The sequence below is a fragment of the Camelina sativa genome, chromosome 11 (assembly GCF_000633955.1).
Source record: "Camelina sativa cultivar DH55 chromosome 11, Cs, whole genome shotgun sequence".
Classification (NCBI taxonomy): domain Eukaryota; kingdom Viridiplantae; phylum Streptophyta; class Magnoliopsida; order Brassicales; family Brassicaceae; genus Camelina; species Camelina sativa.
In genome coordinates this window covers 4,522,799-4,540,375 of record NC_025695.1, presented here as the reverse complement: position 1 = coordinate 4,540,375, position 17,577 = coordinate 4,522,799, and the positions used below count along the sequence as shown (strand labels likewise).

The 17,577-nt window shown below is 37.0% G+C and overlaps 6 protein-coding genes and 1 non-coding gene across 8 annotated transcripts in view; 4 read left to right on the top strand and 3 right to left on the bottom strand.

The window, feature by feature from the left end:
- The window catches only part of LOC104721607, a 1,731-nt gene extending 1,377 nt beyond the window's left edge, over positions 1–354 (bottom strand). The window contains exon 1 of the mRNA XM_010439632.2: positions 1–354. This exon is cut by the window's left edge and continues 4 nt beyond it. Coding sequence (XP_010437934.1) covers positions 1–141 — 141 coding nt within the window. The 5' untranslated portion in view covers positions 142–354.
- On the top strand, positions 447–519 carry TRNAR-UCU. Its single transcript has one exon. It is a non-coding gene; the product is annotated as a tRNA-Arg (tRNA).
- Positions 650–3,665, bottom strand: LOC104721606 (UDP-N-acetylglucosamine/UDP-glucose/GDP-mannose transporter-like). The gene is made up of 10 exons (XM_010439631.2): positions 3,374–3,665; positions 2,890–2,966; positions 2,648–2,806; positions 2,414–2,547; positions 1,921–2,051; positions 1,779–1,823; positions 1,607–1,704; positions 1,412–1,519; positions 1,147–1,203; positions 650–1,045 (listed from the first exon to the last, which is right to left on the bottom strand). The coding sequence occupies exons 1-10, from the start codon at positions 3,525–3,527 to the stop codon at positions 971–973; spliced, it is 1,038 nt and encodes a 345-aa protein (XP_010437933.1). The 5' UTR covers positions 3,528–3,665; the 3' UTR covers positions 650–970.
- LOC104721605 (auxin-responsive protein IAA29-like) lies at positions 6,740–8,142 on the top strand. 2 transcript variants are annotated; one of them, XM_010439629.2, is made up of 4 exons: positions 6,740–7,142; positions 7,473–7,666; positions 7,773–7,863; positions 7,984–8,142. In XM_010439629.2, exons 1-4 carry the CDS (start codon positions 6,880–6,882, stop codon positions 8,057–8,059), a joined length of 624 nt encoding a protein of 207 aa, XP_010437931.1. In that variant the 5' UTR covers positions 6,740–6,879; the 3' UTR covers positions 8,060–8,142. The 2 variants fall into 2 exon arrangements, with proteins under 2 accessions (XP_010437931.1, XP_010437929.1); XM_010439627.2 differs by having other exon boundaries at positions 7,350–7,666.
- LOC104721604 (probable clathrin assembly protein At4g32285) lies at positions 8,764–11,315 on the top strand. Its single transcript, XM_010439626.2, has 2 exons — positions 8,764–9,101; positions 9,218–11,315. The coding sequence occupies exon 2, from the start codon at positions 9,225–9,227 to the stop codon at positions 11,139–11,141; it is 1,917 nt and encodes a 638-aa protein (XP_010437928.1). The 5' UTR covers positions 8,764–9,101; positions 9,218–9,224; the 3' UTR covers positions 11,142–11,315.
- LOC104721602 lies at positions 13,083–14,634 on the bottom strand. Its single transcript, XM_010439625.2, has one exon. The coding sequence runs from the start codon at positions 14,448–14,450 to the stop codon at positions 13,293–13,295; it is 1,158 nt and encodes a 385-aa protein (XP_010437927.1). The 5' UTR covers positions 14,451–14,634; the 3' UTR covers positions 13,083–13,292.
- LOC104721601 overlaps positions 16,580–17,577 on the top strand; it is an 8,456-nt gene continuing 7,458 nt past the window's right edge. The window contains exons 1-4 of the mRNA XM_010439624.2: positions 16,580–16,812; positions 16,938–17,052; positions 17,263–17,377; positions 17,463–17,563. Of these exons, the coding sequence (XP_010437926.1) occupies positions 16,712–16,812; positions 16,938–17,052; positions 17,263–17,377; positions 17,463–17,563 (432 nt within the window). The 5' untranslated portion in view covers positions 16,580–16,711. The remainder of the gene's footprint in view (positions 16,813–16,937; positions 17,053–17,262; positions 17,378–17,462; positions 17,564–17,577) is intronic.

Here is a 17,577-nt window from a genome sequence, read left to right as displayed (position 1 = left end):
AGATCCATCAAGCTTGAGAACAGTGAGTTTGATGGGCTCTTCAGGCATTTGATTATAATTGAAACTCCTCCGACGCGGGAGTCCATCGATCAGCCGGAGAGGCGAGAGAGACGCAGCGAAAGAGCGGCGTGGAACGTCCATAGATTAAAGAAAAAAAAATATGATTTTTTCCTTGGGCGCTAATACATCCACTTCCAAGTTTGTTGGCGCAGGAGTAGGATTAATCAGAGCTGGAGTTGGGTCCGACTGGAAGATTGATACCATGGGAAGATGATGAGGATGAGGAAAGATACTTTGAAGGGAATCATGGTTAAGGGATCTCTGCTTTTTCCAGCCTCCTTTTTACCGGCGAGAATGTTTTGCTTTTGAAGATGTAGCAACATCAACATCAATGCATAAACCAATACTATATAATATAAGCTAGAAGTAGAATAACATACCAACAAGCACCCATGGCCTAATGGATAAGGCGCTTGACTTCTAATCAAGCGATTGTGGGTTCGAGTCCCACTGGGTGTGTTCTCATTTTTTCAGATCTTTTCCAATTTTAACCGCCACAGTAATTTTTTGCTTCGTTTCCCGTTTAGTTTTTTGCGCAGAAACGTTGCACCATTCATTAAAATCACCGTTATATCGAACCCTTTACATAGATTTGGCAAAGGTATATGTACATTGCCAAAAGAAGCAGTAGTTTAATCTGAGTTCCAAAATAATACAAAAATCAGTTTTGTCCATAATCCAATTATGTTTCGCCTTGTAGAAAACTGAAGAAGAACAAGACACTACAGTTCAAAAAATTAGGCCTCGCATTATTAATACTACTCTAAAGTCACCTCCAAAAAACCAAAGCTGAACACTATATCTCCACTTGAACATTACTGGTCAACAACTTTTCCTTAAACTAATTAGCCTTTACGATCACTAGGCCACTCAATTTTTTATTGGATCTTCTTTCTTTGTTTTGGAGTTGTTACCTCCCAATGATCTTATAATATGCATATAAACCAGACCCAAAGAAACCAAGAATCTGTCCAATCACGTTCATCTGCGTGAATGAACCAAAATAAAAAGGTATTGAGATGTAGCCAAACGTAGATGGCGATTAAAATTTCTTTTGACAAAAAACAAAACTAAATGGGACATTACCAGGTCAAATGGGAGTCCACCAAAGACCATCCAGCCTAGTCCAACCGTGAATAGATCCTGCAACGATGATATAGAGTTCAAAGTTTTTGCTTGCAGTTGTCAAATCATAAGCCACAAAAAGACCTCAAAGCAGAAATTTACAAGTCCCATCATTAAGATGCATGATGTATGTACTACCTCTCAGGAGTCATTAAAGAATTCTTCTCCTTGGCAGATTAGATTCACACTTTCTTTTGTACAGGAGATATTATAAAGTGAAACTTACCTTCATATTGCCACAAATTGTCTGCGTGAGAGCCGAGTTGAGAGTGGTGTTAAGGAAAATGCTGTAGTTTAAGAAGAAAGCCAGCACACACGAGCAGAGTAACACAACCTGGGTGACAACATAACAGGAAACGAAATCATCAGTATCACAAACACAAAAGTGGACAGATATATAGCAGATACTGATTTGATGTACCATGAAACCAGGAGATAAAAGATGAGGAAAGTTAATTGTCTTCTCCAAGTCACCGCAAATAAATGTCCAAATCATCAATATTGGTCCGCATATGATTCCTATAATTGAAAATCTCACAAATTCAAAGGAAGTCTTAGGAGTTTAGGTCAATTTTGTAATCTGTTCAGATTACCATTGCACCACATAAGGCCAAAGCTATTCAAGCCACTTGATTTCCCTGGAGAAACAGACATAGACTTAAGTAAGAAAGATTCCAAAATGGCAGGAGAAAAAGTAGTAAAACAATTTATGCAGAAAACAGGTGACTAGTGCACCAGTCCGGGCAATGGTTGCTAGATATACTGCTGTTGCTATGTTGGCTAGGAAAACAACGCCATATCCATAAAAGTCAAACGACAAGTCCCTAGCTCCAGCAAACAATGCGCCAAGTATGATGACGCCGACACTGACATCAATTTTACAAGAGCTTAGTAGTGCATATAAGGATCAACTTCCATGATTCTCGTTTTATAGGTAATATTACTTTTAACTGATAGACAATATACCATATCACGTAATTACATCAGCTGGATTCACATATGCCTCTAAGACATGTAACATACAGAATAAGCATAAGGCTACCATTATCTCTGAAATACTCCTCAATCTTAAGTCTTGTCTATTTTGATCAAAAACAAGGATTTATTCCTTCCTAAAGGATACTATTAAACTCAGAATCTGAACACTTATGGAATTTTTTTGACTTGAGTAGACAATAGATATCCATTATGTACAACCAGAAAGTAGTATGAATAAACTGTGATTCACCTTCCAATGATAGAACGAGTATATCTCTGACCAGTGAGCATGTACTCAATCACCATAGTAAATGCCACCGTAGTGCGTCTAAGCGTGGTATACATGGGAACATTTACCCCTCTAACAGATGCCATAGAAGCTAGCTTTCAGGAGATATACATCAAACAAATTCGTGATCAATCACTACTTGCAAAACCCAAAAAACAGCAAAATTATTGCTAAGATTGGCAATAAAATGGTTACCATGTACAGAAGATAGGAAATTGCTAGAGGAAGGGTGTGAAGCAATGTCTTCAATGGCACAAAAGTCGAGGCATTATCAATAGAAAAAGAATCAGCAGCTGTGAAAGAGATGATCCTCCTTCGTCTCAAAGCATATAAAAACAAGCTAGAGGAAACCATCTGCGGAAACAAAAGTGTCAAGCTAATTCATACATTGCCAAAGAGAATAAGTGACACTGCAAAAGAGAATCACTGAACTAAACCTGGAATAACGTGATAACGTTTACACACGGGAACTCGTAGGAAGATAGAGCTGCTTTATTGAACAGCACTAGCATAACTGTGAATTAACAGCAACAGAAAAAAAAAAAATGTCAATGCCAATACATAAATTTGAAGACACATCTGATTAAACATCAAAACAGTGAACCATATTCATATTTGCCACATTATAACAACAACTACACAATGAGATTTCCCTAGAGTACTCATCAACGCGATTGTGTATGCAAGATCACTAAATTATATAGATACGGATGTACATACCGTAGAACGAATAGATTCGAAATGAATGAACATTAACAGAGCAAACAAATCTCAATCTTCGTCACGGACTATTGCATCAATCTCAGGAGAGATCAGAAATTGGATTTAACCAGGAACTACGGAATCTAAGGGAATCGAATCCGAGAACTGGACCTTTACTCTATCTATCTACTCGAAAACGCGTGAAATAGAGGAAATTACCAGCACAGGCCATGTAAGAAAGAGCAGCGTAAGCGCCACGTTTGGTCATGGCGGACCCTTTAAAAAGCCGATCGTCGACACCTTTACCGTCGATATCATCCTCGCCGGCGAGAGGAGGATCGGAAACCGGAAGAACAGGGTTAGTATTCCTCATCGTCGTTGAGAGAGGTAGACTCTCTCCACGCTCTTCGTCTTCTTCTTCGTTCGCCGTCTCTCTGTTCTCCTCCAACCGCCTACCGCACCGGAGAAATTTGCGTCACCGAACTGACCGTAAAAGACACGGGAAAAATTAAAAAACACCTCTGTTTTTGGCAATCATTATCAAAGTGGGAAAATGTCACGTGTTTTTTCTTCTCGTGGGTCAAGGCCCAATTATATTAAAGCCCATTTTAAATTATATCCTAAGCCTGTTCTATGCTTCTACTACTATAGTACTATTACATATCCCAACGTGCACTTTGGATTATGAAAAGTAATTTTTTCCCTCTTTTAATTATATTTTTTGTCAAATTGTTATGCTTCGATTAGATATTGTTGAAAAAAAGTGGTTAGCAAGTATAAGAAAGATAACCTTCTCTAGTTGAAAAAAATGAGAGATTTTAAAACTAGGACTAAGAGTCGGCTGATCTTAGTTTAGTGCTTTTATAGTGGTCAGTACTATGATTGATTTGAAATTGTAGTGAAATGATTTTAAACCCTAGTACTATAAACTAATATGGTAGATAATCATCAACACAATCTCATACCAAATTCAATGAATATGCATGAATGGGGAAGATTTTGTGGTACGGTTCGTAAAACAGTAGTTGAGGAGACATAGAAGAAACAAGATAAGACTTTGGCATTTACAACTTGATGAAGACAAGATATCAAGGCAAAGCTGTCCCGAACAGCACTCAAACCTTGTTCTACATATGTGTTTTTTTGAGTTTACAGAGAGACTCTCATTCACTTCCCCTTTTCCTAACACTTTGTTTGTCCCCCCAAACAAACACTTTCTATCCTTTACCGTTTCCTCCCACGTGCATCTTTATATCTCAAAAGACTTTTCAATTTTATAGATCTTGGATTTTCAATTCGATTAGGTTTGTTGTCGGTATATTAGGTGACTATTATTATATTTCTTTTTTTTTTTCTATTACAGGGATATTGCAGCAAAACATATATGATAATTTTACAATTTTACAACATCATCAACAACAACATAAAATAAAAAATAAGAAAATTGCAGTGAATATTCTCTTTGCCGTTTGATAAGTTTTGCTGTTTTTCTTCTATATAAAATAATAACAAAAGAAGATCGATCCCACGAGCTAGACTAAGTGTAAAGTGGTTCCCACAAGAGCCAGCCATATGGTCCTTCAACTTTTAAGGCCCATAACTTCAGTGGTCGACCCGACACTACGGCACGAGTAGTCACGCACGCACGACTCTGTACACGTGACATTCACGTTGATATTTCCCCCTCCTCTCATCTGCTTGGTTGATCTAGAAAACATGAAGAGACCAACCAAATTTTATTATTAATATGTGATCTAGACCTTCATACTCGATAGTCACTTTCGTAAATCCAAATTCATATCTTACGAAATTATTTCTTAGAAGAGGTTGTGGGTTAAGTTACAATATTGGTGTTATAGGCCTAGCATCTATCCATTTACCAACAGTATTTAATCTTAAAGAGAAACAAAGCATATGTCAATGTCATGCTCACAACATAAATATAAGTATATAATATTAAAGTAAAAGAAATAGAAGACTATTAAAAAGTTGAACCAATACAATTACTATCTTTCTAACCTTTATTCACTGTAATTTCCTAGTCTTTGTTGTTGTTTATTTTTAATATTTTTGTTGGTATTACTATTAAGTATTAACTAATTCGGCTCGACCAAATAGTAAATTGTTCCTTCCCAAATATGGTAGTGTAACTCCATACTCTGGATAGACAAACACTTCACTTATTCAAAAGTTAATCAAACTCTGTCCCATATATTTGCAACTGGTGAAGTACTCAAAATTTGTATAGTGAATCAAGCTATCTAGTGATAGTTGTCTCTTAAAAGGAAATTTTTAAATAAAAAAATCAGAGTTTGCTACTAAATTGAAGTATTTCAAATCATATTATTGGATAAAAAGATTCTTAAATTCCACTATTTCCGTGCGAAACCCATAATTTAAAATTAGAAACATAGAATGTAAACAAAAATATGGGGCGTTGTCCGTTCCAACATTAACCAAACTTGTCTATTAATAATATTTGTGTTGGTTTGATGTTGGAGGCTAAATTCGTTGAATCATGTGACCTTTGACAAGTCCTTCTTTTTCCTTAGTATACATGTACTTTTATCATGTTTTTTAGTACCTGCTTTGATTTTCTATTTAAGTATTGTTGATTGGATTATTGAGACAAAATTGAATTAGTGACGCCAGTATACCAAAGTTAGCAACAAATTGCTGGTCAATGCTTCGGTTTATATTCTTCTGATCTTTTCACACTCTTTGATTTCTGCACTAGCAAATTATCTAATGACTAGAATTTTAAAGTATTGTCGTTTGTAATTATGTTATTGTCATGTTATAATTCAAATTTTAACCTATTACTTTATTAGTGTTAGAAAAAGTGATCTTAGTTAAGATAAGATTGATGTTGGATATAAAAACAGTATATATAAAATGTGTTTAAATTAGAATAGCATAAGAATTGAGATAAAATAATTGAAAATATGTTCGCATCAATGTTGGGATATTGGCCGACCCAAACTTAATCGATGTCGGAAGTCATTACTTCTCGCTCAAAAGACTTCCTGCTCTCTTTTTTTTCGTTTGGGAGAGAACTTGCAACTTCCTCACTACCTTTCGCTTAACGTGAAAGCCATAAATTCTATATATGATAGGAAAAAATAAACAATTCAAAACTCTTTAACATCCCCCTTTAATTTTCTACATATATATTTAGGATGATAATAATTAGTGAATTTGGATAAAATTAAACTTAATTCGGACGATTTTTTACGCGTTACACAAGAAAGAAAATGGTTGAGATAAATACCTTTTTTTGTCTCTTATTCATCAGTTATGTGAATGTATTTTCAATACTGTTGAATTTATATACGATGAAACTGAGGATAAAGATAAGATTTTTTCTAGCTAAGTCAACCGTATATTGTATATTTTGGTCCATGAAAATATGTGAACTGATATAATTCAGGATTCAACAAGAAAAATTATTGGCATTCTAATATTTGTTTGGTTACTTACTTAAGTTCTTTAGATTATATATATGTGTGACTTAGTGAGTTACATATATATTATACTTATGTATATTTTTATGATAAAGCCATGGATCCCTCCTTGACTTTTGTCCCCTTTCCTTTTACTATAAATAGGGAATACCCATGATCCTCTAATTAAGCACCAACCTACGTACACAACCTTCTCCCAAAGCCAATAACAAAAGGACACAAACTTTTCTTTTCATCAAAGACAAAGCTGCATTAATAGAAATGGAGTTGGATCTTGGTCTCTCTCTTTCGCCTCATACTAACTCTTCAAAGTTAGGGTTTGACTTTGACCTCAACAAGCATTGTGCCTTCGACGTTAGTACTGCCTCTCGTTTGGATAGCGAAAAACTGCATTTTGAGGCGACGTTTAGGTCGAATATCGAAGAAGATTGTTATGTGCCAAAACCAAGTGTGTTTGCCTTGAATGACCGGCCCAACGAGGAAGACGAAGATCCTTTGGAATCCGAGTCTTCGACTGTATACGAGTGAGTACCTAACTATATTAGGTTAAAGTAATTACATCTACCATTACTAAATCTATAATAAATTGACTTCTAAGTTTCTCAAAAACCTAAAGATTGTTGTTATTAAAAGATAAATAAAATCTTAAGATGTTGTAGTTAACCCAATGGGGACTGGGGAGGCATGATTTATAAAATTTGATAAACATTTAATTAATTTTGATAATCTAGTGAGGAGGAAAATAGCGAAGTCGTGGGATGGCCACCAGTAAAATCATGTATGATAAAGTATCGTAGTTATCATCATCGTCATAGTCGTAATCACCATCATTGCCCATATCATCATCATGGTAGGAGGATCACTGCAGTGATGAACAATCGAATGGCTACAGTTGAAAGCGTTGGATCATCATCGACGATATCATCGAGATCATCAATGTATGTAAAGGTTAAGATGGATGGTGTGGCAATAGCAAGGAAGGTGGATATCAAGCTTTTCAACTCCTACGAGTCCCTCACTGACTCCTTGATCACCATGTTTACCCAATGTGAGTACTAAACTACTAATTAAGTAAACTAAAATATATAAACACTTGAAAACAGAACATAACCTCTAAGGATTAATCTTTCGTACAATTGAATGTAATTGATCAGATGAAGACTGTGAGAGAGAAGATACAAACTATGCATTCATCTTCCAAGGGAAAGAGGGTGACTGGCTACTACCAGGGGATGTTCCATGGAGGTAGACGTTTACTTCTCTGTATTTATTGCTTCCCTTTTGATTTCAAAATAGAAGAACTTCAAGGAAAAAAGTTATTAGGAGATGGTTGACTGACTAAATTCAACTGTTTTGGTTTCGTAGGATCTTTGCGGAATCTGTTCATCGAATATCAATTATTAGGGATCGTCCGTGTGCATATACAAGACTTTTGTTTTAAAAGATAGAGAAAAGTTCAATGCGGACAATCATTATTTTACTTTGTAATTAAAATGTCTATCAGAATTTCGATTTTCTCTATTATTCTACCTTTAGAACTCAATTTAGTGGATTATTGCTAACTTGCTATCAGTAATCATGGCTAAACATGGACGTAGACATGGACGAAAAACTAAAGAAATGTCAGAAGCCTATAAGAATTCATGAGTTGTCAGTGACTAGCTAGCGAACCTAGACTTTTGTGGTTTATGGAATTGAAAATCTTTAGAGACTTGTTTGATTGAGAGAAAACCAGAAAAAAAACATAAGAATGTGATGGTTGCAGAAACCATGCTACTGATTTCCATGTCGTATATCCAATTTAAGAAGCTTCAAAGTAAAAAAATTATGATTGATCTTAGCTTAAAATATGTAAGTTAAATTAAGATATTAGCGAATAAAATAGTAAGCTTTTAAAAATTATATTTAAATATCGCATAAAATAAGACCATAAGTTTAACATCATTAAAGTAACTAAAATAATTTGTGGCAAAAGAAATTTAATACTTTTGTATAAAGACGATCCAATATTTCCCACTAAAAACTGAAAATGTTTATTTATTTATTTTTTGACAGCAAAAATTAAAGATGATTTTAATGACAAAAAAAAAAAAAAGGACAATATCATTCACTGACCGATACGATCAGATCAGTGTTCAGACTTGAGAGATTCGAGTCGAGAGAGTCTCGGACAAATACACCGTCAATCTCGGTCACAAACCAAAAACCTTCGCAACTCCTTCCTTCCACTGCAGATCAGATCCGACGGCTCTTATCAGTCCACGTCACCTTGGACTCTCTTAACTCTCTCTTGTTAAAATAAATTGTCTGTCTTGTCTTTTAGACACTTCATTTTGACTGGTTCGGCGAATCTGACACCCTTCTTAGAGAGACCTCAATCTATATAGATCTTCACACCCTTCTTCATAGATCTCAGATCCCGTCTCCGTCTCTTCCGACGCCGGCGACTACTTCATCTCATCTCCCGCAGATCTAGCGAATCGGTATTTCATTATAATTGAACAGTTCAATTCATTCATTGGACTCTCCTCCATCAATTTCTCAACCAAATCGGCTCTTTTTTTTTTTTTGGTTTGAACAATCCGAATCCGTGAGTTAGTGGAATCATGGCGCTGAGCATGCGTAAAGCGATCGGAGTTGTCAAGGATCAGACCAGCATCGGCATAGCGAAGGTAGCTAGCAACCTTGCTCCAGATCTGGAAGTTGCGATCGTTAAAGCTACAAGCCACGACGACGATCAATCTAGTGAGAAGTACATCCGCGAGATCCTTAGCCTTACTTCACTCTCTCGTGGTTACGTCCACGCCTGTGTCGCCTCCGTCTCACGTCGTCTCAAAAAGACACGTGACTGGATCGTTGCTCTCAAGGCTCTTATGCTCGTTCACCGTCTTCTTAACGAAGGTGATCCTCTCTTTCAAGAAGAGATCCTTCACGCTACGAGACGAGGTACTAGGATTCTTAACATGTCTGATTTTCGTGATGAGGCTCATTCTAGCTCTTGGGATCACTCTGCTTTCGTTAGAACGTATGCTAGTTACTTGGATCAGAGGCTTGAATTGGCTCTTTTTGAGAGAAAAGGGAAAAATGGTGGTGGTTCTGGTGGTAGTAGTAGTCATCAAAGCAATGGTGATGATGGTTATGGTCGGTTTAGGGATGATTTTAGGTCTCCTCCTCCAAGAAGTTATGATTACGAGAGTGGTAATGGTTTTGGTATGCCTAAGAGGTCTCGTTCTTTTGGAGATATGAATGAGATTGGAGGAGGGAGAGACGAGAAGAAATCAGTTACTCCTTTAAGAGAGATGACACCTGAGAGGATTTTTGGAAAGATGGGTCATTTGCAGAGGCTGCTTGATCGGTTTTTATCTTGTCGGCCTACTGGTTTAGCTAAAAACAGCAGGATGATCTTGATTGCTATGTACCCGGTTGTGAAAGAAAGTTTTAGGCTTTACGCTGACATCTGTGAGGTCTTGGCTGTTCTGCTTGATAAGTTTTTCGATATGGAGTATACTGATTGTGTTAAGGCCTTTGATGCTTATGCTAGTTCCGCTAAACAGATTGATGAGCTCATTGCGTTTTATCATTGGTGTAAGGACACTGGCGTGGCGAGATCTTCTGAGTACCCTGAGGTTCAGAGGATCACGAGCAAGCTGTTGGAGACACTAGAAGAGTTTGTGAGAGACAGAGCCAAGAGGGGCAAAAGTCCTGAGCGGAAAGAGATAGAAGCTCCTCCTCCTGCTGCTGCTCCGGTGGAAGAGCCAGCTGTTGATATGAATGAGATCAAAGCGCTTCCTCCTCCAGAGAATTACACTCCTCCACCTCCACCTGCACCAGAGCCTAAACCGCAGCAACCACAAGTAATGGAAGATCTAGTCAACTTGAGAGAAGATAATGTCACTGGTGATGAGCAAGGGAACAAGTTTGCTCTCGCTCTTTTTGCGGGTCCGCCAGGTAACAACGGCAAATGGGAAGCTTTCCCTTCTGATAACGGCGTGACATCGGCTTGGCAGAATCCAGCTGCAGAGATTGGGAAGGCTGATTGGGAACTGGCATTGGTCGAGACAGCTAGTAATCTTGAAAATCAGAAAGCCGCAATGGGTGGTGGTTTAGATCCGTTGTTACTCAATTTGATGTACGATCAAGGAGCTGTTAGACAACACGTTAGCACCTCAGAGTTAACCGGTGGAAGTTCAAGCAGCGTAGCGCTTCCTTTACCGGGTAAAAACAGTCATATACTAGCACTCCCTGCACCAGATGGAACCGTTCAGCAAGTGAACCAAGACCCTTTCGCTGCGTCCTTGACCATTCCGCCTCCTTCATACGTGCAAATGGCTGAGATGGACAAAAAGCAATATCTCTTGACTCAGGAGCAGCAGTTATGGCAGCAATATCAGCAAGAAGGAATGAGAGGTCAAGCTAGTTTGGCCAAGATGAGTCCAGCCCCAACCGCAATGCCTTATGGGATGCCACCGGTTAACGGGATGGGACCGCCGCCTATGGGGTATTACTACAACAACCCTTACTGATTTCATTCATTTTGTTTTTTTTTTTTTTATTACATATATTTTTCGACCAATGTAGATGTGTTATAATCTGGTTTCTTCTTGTATGTTTCCTGATCTTGCCTCCTGTTATTGAACTTGTGAGACTTTGCCTCTTTTGAGTATTGATTAATAATGCATTTATACATTTGTTGTTTCTTTGTACAGTAGTTCTTAACTTAGCTTGGTTAGGTTTGGTTTTAGTGGGTGAAAGCTAACGATAGGTAAAAATAACTATCAGGTGGTCAACCGTATTTGTCGCTTTCTGGATTAATATGGAAGCATTTATTATTTGTTCATATTACTTTAGGAAGAAGTAATTATAGAACACTGTAATCAAATTTCATGAAACTGTAATCGAAGTTCTCTTCATGAAATTTGATTCGTGAAACATTGTGCATAGGAGGCATTTTCTAACATTGTTGGATCTTATTGACGATGACACAATGTACCTTATTAACATGGGTCATGGGATATTGGAATGGGCATATCCAATAAGCATATTTCATGTTTCTAGTGAAGATAATGGACCGTTTAAATTGACTCGTTAAAATCAATCACTTGGTCCCCAAAAACATTTTTTTTTATCTTTGTATCGAAAACTCCAATATTTGATAACAACAGGCATAGATATAGGCATGTAGCACGATAAAATAATATCTAGTCGCTTCATACACACACACAAGCTAACAAATTAATGACTTGGACTTTTGATCTAGTGCTTTATGAACTGTCTTTGATATGTCATCATCTGGATTAAAACTCAGCATATTGCAAGACAAAAGTCGACCTTTGACATTGGATAATCACGAGTAAACTCGCATGTCCAATAATTGAATGGTAGAAATGCATCTATCATCTATGAGTTACTGGACCCTATAAGAGATAATTGACTGATGAAAAACTTGTGAAGTATAAAGTTTCTTGAAACATAGAACTATAAAACTGATAGAAGGAAAGCCATTATTTGATGTTCCCTTTTCATAGTACTTCCGTATTGATGTTGTATGTATTAAAAGTTTGGAAATGTAACCAAAATATGATAGCGTTTTTGTAACAATGAAATTCTCTACATGTATTAACCATCAAAGAAAGCTAACTCGAAAGAAGCAAAAGGAACCCCTCCCCTATCAATATCATGGTTTCTTGTACGCAACAAGCCATAACTCGCTTGCTCCACAAAACAGAGGAAGACAATAAAGAACATTAACCATTTCATCGTCGCATCTCTTTTATAGTCGAATATTCTTTCTCTTGTAAAATATCTTGAACTAAAGGTCTAATTAGTGGATTGCTGAACCTTCAGTATTGATGCACTCAAAATCAACACAAAATTTCGAGGGAGCTCAACACGTGCATGTGTGCTCATATTCGTTCTATTACTTTCATGAATGAGATAAATTGATTTGGTATTCTGAAGTGTTTTCTCAGCAGAATCGTAATCTCTAACCCCTAAACCATGAAAATTAAATTCACCAACGAAAGAAAGTCACCGAGATGCAATTTTATTCTTTAACTGTCTATCACGCGATTCATGGCTTGTAGTTGTATAGACTTGTAGTTGTCAACTTTTTGTAATTTCATTGAAAAAAGTGAAAGGACAAAAAGAGCACGAGGCGAAGACGATGATCATGGGTGTGTGGTCTTTAAGCGACAGCCAAACTCGAGTGTTGACGAATCTAAGCCCCATCTTCCGCAAGCGCAAACTTATACTAGTCCTACCCCTATGTAATTAAATCTTTCGATAGTATTTAGTGATAAATTTGAAACTGTACATTTATCCATTTCATTTTCCTAGTTTCCCTCTTAGCATAAATCCAGTGTAAAGTCAAAACAGACATCACTTTCATGGCTCTATTAATTATTAAATATCTATCTTTTCTCTGTCAACTGTTCATATAAATATCTTCCGTAACAGTGAAATGGTAAGGTTTTAATATGTGCAACGATCTGCTAAAAAGGATGAGATGTCGACTAGGACGAGTACTATACTTTACTCTAAGATAATGGTAGACTTGGGTTTTCGTTATTTCGATCCCAACTACCTATTTTTAAAATTACAATTACTTACTATAACTAAAACTGAATTTACAACAATGCCATTAGAGAGAAAACCATTCACACACACTCAGTCACTCACACACCTCCAGCTGAGTCATTGAACAAGACGGTTCTAGCCATACCAAACAACGGCTCGAGAGCATCCGGAGAAAACTTCCTAGCGAACAGAAACGGATCCATCCGCTCAACCGCAGACCATTCTGAACCGTTGATTCCGTCCTCACCGTATCTCGGTCGAGTCTTTCTAAGCCGCTCAATCAGCTCAGGCACGACCTCCTCGGCCTCGTACATCCGCGGGTGACCATCGACGTTCACTGTCCAATCCACGTGAGTCAGCGTTGCGGGCACACATCCACGTGGATCCCGCATATTAAGAAGGGTAGGAAAGTAATTTTCTTCAGGATAGCACGTGTCTTCCCGCACGCACGTCTGGTTAAACTTAGCCCATATACGCCGATCACGCGCCACCACACGCGCGTGTCTCCGTTTCAGAACCCAGAACTGAGACCCGATGCGGAACTCCTCGAGCGTCACTTCCGGAAGCATGGCCTCGTCCCCACGCGCAGCCCATCTATCGAACTTCCACGGCTCGTCTTTGAGTATCTCGATGAAGCTCTTACGAGAAGAGACCAGTGTCTTGTAAGTGAAGTCAAAGGACCGAATCGGTACGCACGAAGGCGAGATTAGGGCAAACATGTAGTTCAACGGATCGTCGAGAAGCGCGTGTGCTATTAACCGACGCGCCGCCGCTGCTAGAGACGGTGTGAGTCTACTCGAGGGTTTAGAGTGAATGACCCGGTTCTTGAACACGCCGGAGAGAGGCGGGTCGTATTCTCGGGTCGGATCCGCGTGAACGTAGACATTGTAAAGATCTTTGGAGCTTCCACTGAAGTACATCTCCCAGAGTGGCGCGAACGGAAGAGGCGACGTCGTTAAGTACATGAAAGCCAATTTCCGGGTCGAACCGGGAGGCAGATTCGGGTTAACCCGAGAAGCTAGCCGTAGAAGTGGCTCGTCGTCTTTAGGAAGCGGCTGTCGAAACAGAACCACCGGAGGAGGAGAAGAAGCAGAGTCGGGGACATTTCGGGAGTAGAGAGAGAAGACGGAGAGAGAGCGGAAACCAAACTCCGGCGAAACAAAGCCGGTGAGTTCTCGCTGAATTGTGAAGATGACAGCCACCGGAAGACAAAGAAACAAAGCGCAGAAGAGAGGAAACAACGTCGGAGATAGCATCTCTGATTAGGAAAACAAAAGAACTCAGTGACTGCTTTTGGCTAATTTTTGTTTTAGAGAGAGAGTATCATTTTTTTTGGTTTCTAGAGTGAGAGAGAGTGGGATTTGGTGCAACTTGTAGCATCTTTACATTAGGCAAAATTATAGTATTTAAAATTTCGAGTACTAATTATAGAATATATTCATTCAATTCAATGGCGTTTCATATTTGGAAATTTACATCTTTATATAGAAAAATATATTTTTGTAGTCTTTGTGTCATTTAATAATATACATAACGTTCTTAAATTTTGTTTGGCCACACTAATTCGCCTAATAACATGATCACTCGTGGTACTATTTTATCCAAAAAGAGTAGTATGAGTTGAATTCTCTTTTGGTTTTCATTTCTTGTACTTTTCATCAGTTTGTAATAAATGAATCAACTAGAGAGCATAGCCCACACATATAATGTCTGATTGTGTAAATACGAATATATTCGTTGATTAGTGTTAAAGTTAACATTAAAGGATTCAATAACAATTCGATCTATGGGAGAGGTCCTTAGTTTATACACGTGGAGAGATTAAAACCGTTGGATAAGATAGCTTCAAAATGACATCATCACGTGGCTGCGTGAATTTTCGTAATCCTATCCGTTTTAGGAAACGTTTTTGTCTCGGAAGGCAACAGCTTTGGTTGGATTACGAGTTTCTCTGTACGGTGGTCCACGTGGCCGACATGCATAAGAGTTGGGCCTTGAAATCTGACTTTTTTGGGCCTTACACTAACGACGAGGCACATACACTTAGGTGGTTTTCATTCTGAGTTTTTTTTAAGTTAGGATGGGTCTTCAAATCTTATTGTTTTCAGACCTTCTTACTCTATTTTATTTGTTGGCAGAAACAATATTTTTATTTTATTTTATTTTATTTGTGTAAATCTATATATAACAAATAAATCCTAGAATTGGAACCTATTTACAATCATATCATTGACATTTTTTTTAATTTATAATTAACTATTTATTAAATTATGATAAAGTCTCCTGTAATTGCAACTTTCCAAAAAAATTGGAACTACTACTATTTACATTAAATAATAATTTGATAATTAATTAAATAAATATAACATTCCCTAAATTTGAAAAAAAGTTCTCCCTAATCAAAGTAATAATGCGTGATTCCTAATCAAAGTAATATTTTTTATTACGTATTTAAAACTAATTTTTACTTTCACGGGATTCGTATGATGAGTTTTTGCGGATTAAAAATCTTTGAACATGTTGCTGGCCCGTCTAGCATGGCGGGTTTGGACTATAAAACCAACACTAAAACTATTAGTTTATCTCATTTATTATAGATTTTTAATCATAGTTTTGAAAATTAACTTATAGATTATTAAGTATATAAACTACAAAATATTACACATACTATAATACATTCTTAATATTCCAAAAAATATATATATACACATAAAAATATACACTAACATACTATATAAGCATATACTCTGTTTAATTTTAGAGAATAAAACACATCTAAAATTTTATATTTTATCTAATAACAAATTTAATGTAATTAGGTTATAAATTTTATAAAACGTAAGAAGAAGAAAAAAAATTCTAAATAAAATTCTAAATTAATTAAAAATTCGAAAACTTAATAAATTAAAAATTATTATTTAAAATATAATAAGTTATAATTTAGTCTTGCGTATTGCGGATCAAATCCTAGTTCGTATATAAAACTATTAGTTTTGTCGTCATCGTGAATGTTTCAATGTCAGAGAAAATTATGGCTTAGAAGTGGTACGAAAGCAATACTGAAGATTTTCCTTTATTTACTTCAACCAAACGATTTGCTTTTTTTTCTGATTTGTAAAACGAAACTATATGCATTAAGTAATTCGTCGGCTTTTTTTCTTTTCATTAGAGATGAGACTACTAAAATGTGAAAGGCAGATCAATCCTTTCACATTTGTCAAGTTAGACGCAAGTTGTCCTATTTAAATTTGACCAGTCACAGTCCAAAAAATCAATCAAACAGTTACATACAGAGAGTAGATAATTTGGTGAATGCTATAGTTATATATTTAGTAAATTATTGAACTGCAACCCTAAACCGAACCGGACCGGACCAATTGACAGGACTATCTCCTTCCTCCCCCACACTCAAATTATTGAGAGAAGTGAAAAACTGAGGAGAGGGGAAGACAAAAACAATCTCACTTTGTCTCTTTTTCTCTCTCTCTCACTCATAGAAAAAGAAAGTGGTAGAAAGATGCCGAGACCAGGGCCAAGACCGTACGACTGTATCAGAAGAGCTTGGCATAGTGACAGACACCAACCCATGAGGGGTTTGCTCATCCAAGAGATTTTCAGGTCATCTTCTCTTACTCACTCACTTTGTATCTCTATCTGTGTATGTATAGGTGTGTGCATGTCTTTCTTTGTGTTGTTTGTTTCTTCAGCTCAGTTCTTCTTTGAATTCTTTTTTTTATATATAGGATTGTTTGTGAGATTCACAGTCAATCCACCAAGAAGAACACAGAATGGCAAGAGAAGCTCCCTGTGGTTGTCTTGAGAGCTGAAGAAATCATGTATTCCAAAGCCAATTCTGAGGTTTCTTCTTCTTACATTTTAATTTCTATATTTGTTTAAAGAAAGATTGTTTCTCAGTTTTTATGTATTGCTTTTTATTGCCCTCTTTGAACAGTGAGATTTAATGTCACTATTTATGGAATTGATAGAGAGAATTTTAGATTTGTACTTAAATTAATGTGTTCCATTTGGAGAATCTTTTTGATATAGTTGTAGTGGCTTTTATGTTAGGCTGAGTATATGGACCTGAAGACCCTTTTAGACCGTACAAACGAAGCCATCAACACCATCATACGGCTTGATGAGACCACCGAAACTGGGGAATATCTTCAGCCTTGTATAGAAGGTATAAAATACAATCTCTGTTTATTCTGAGTTCTTGAGGATTATTTGCTCAGATCAGTGAGCAAGTCTTGATTATTTTTTTGTAGCTGCATTGCATTTGGGGTGCACGCCAAGGAAAACTCCAAGGAGCCAACGGAACATTAACCCGAGATGTTATCTTAGCCAAGACTCAACTAACTTGAACAACATTTTGTCCCAAGT

Bases quoted from the DNA above. Each gene is read 5' to 3' on its own strand.
- LOC104721606 (XM_010439631.2), bottom strand. From the start codon at position 3,527: ATGAGGAATACTAACCCTGTTCTTCCGGTTTCCGATCCTCCTCTCGCC. The intron at 1,824-1,920 runs GTGCACTAGTCA...CTGTTTCTCCAG, and splicing joins AGCAACCATTGCCCGGACTG to GGAAATCAAGTGGCTTGAAT. The intron at 1,520-1,606 runs GTACATCAAATC...GTTGTCACCCAG, and splicing joins TTTTATCTCCTGGTTTCATG to GTTGTGTTACTCTGCTCGTG.
- LOC104721605 (XM_010439627.2), top strand. From the start codon at position 6,880: ATGGAGTTGGATCTTGGTCTCTCTCTTTCGCCTCATACTAACTCTTCA. The intron at 7,667-7,772 runs GTGAGTACTAAA...GTAATTGATCAG, and splicing joins GATCACCATGTTTACCCAAT to ATGAAGACTGTGAGAGAGAA. The intron at 7,864-7,983 runs GTAGACGTTTAC...TTGGTTTCGTAG, and splicing joins CCAGGGGATGTTCCATGGAG to GATCTTTGCGGAATCTGTTC.
- LOC104721604 (XM_010439626.2), top strand. From the start codon at position 9,225: ATGGCGCTGAGCATGCGTAAAGCGATCGGAGTTGTCAAGGATCAGACC.
- LOC104721602 (XM_010439625.2), bottom strand. From the start codon at position 14,450: ATGCTATCTCCGACGTTGTTTCCTCTCTTCTGCGCTTTGTTTCTTTGT.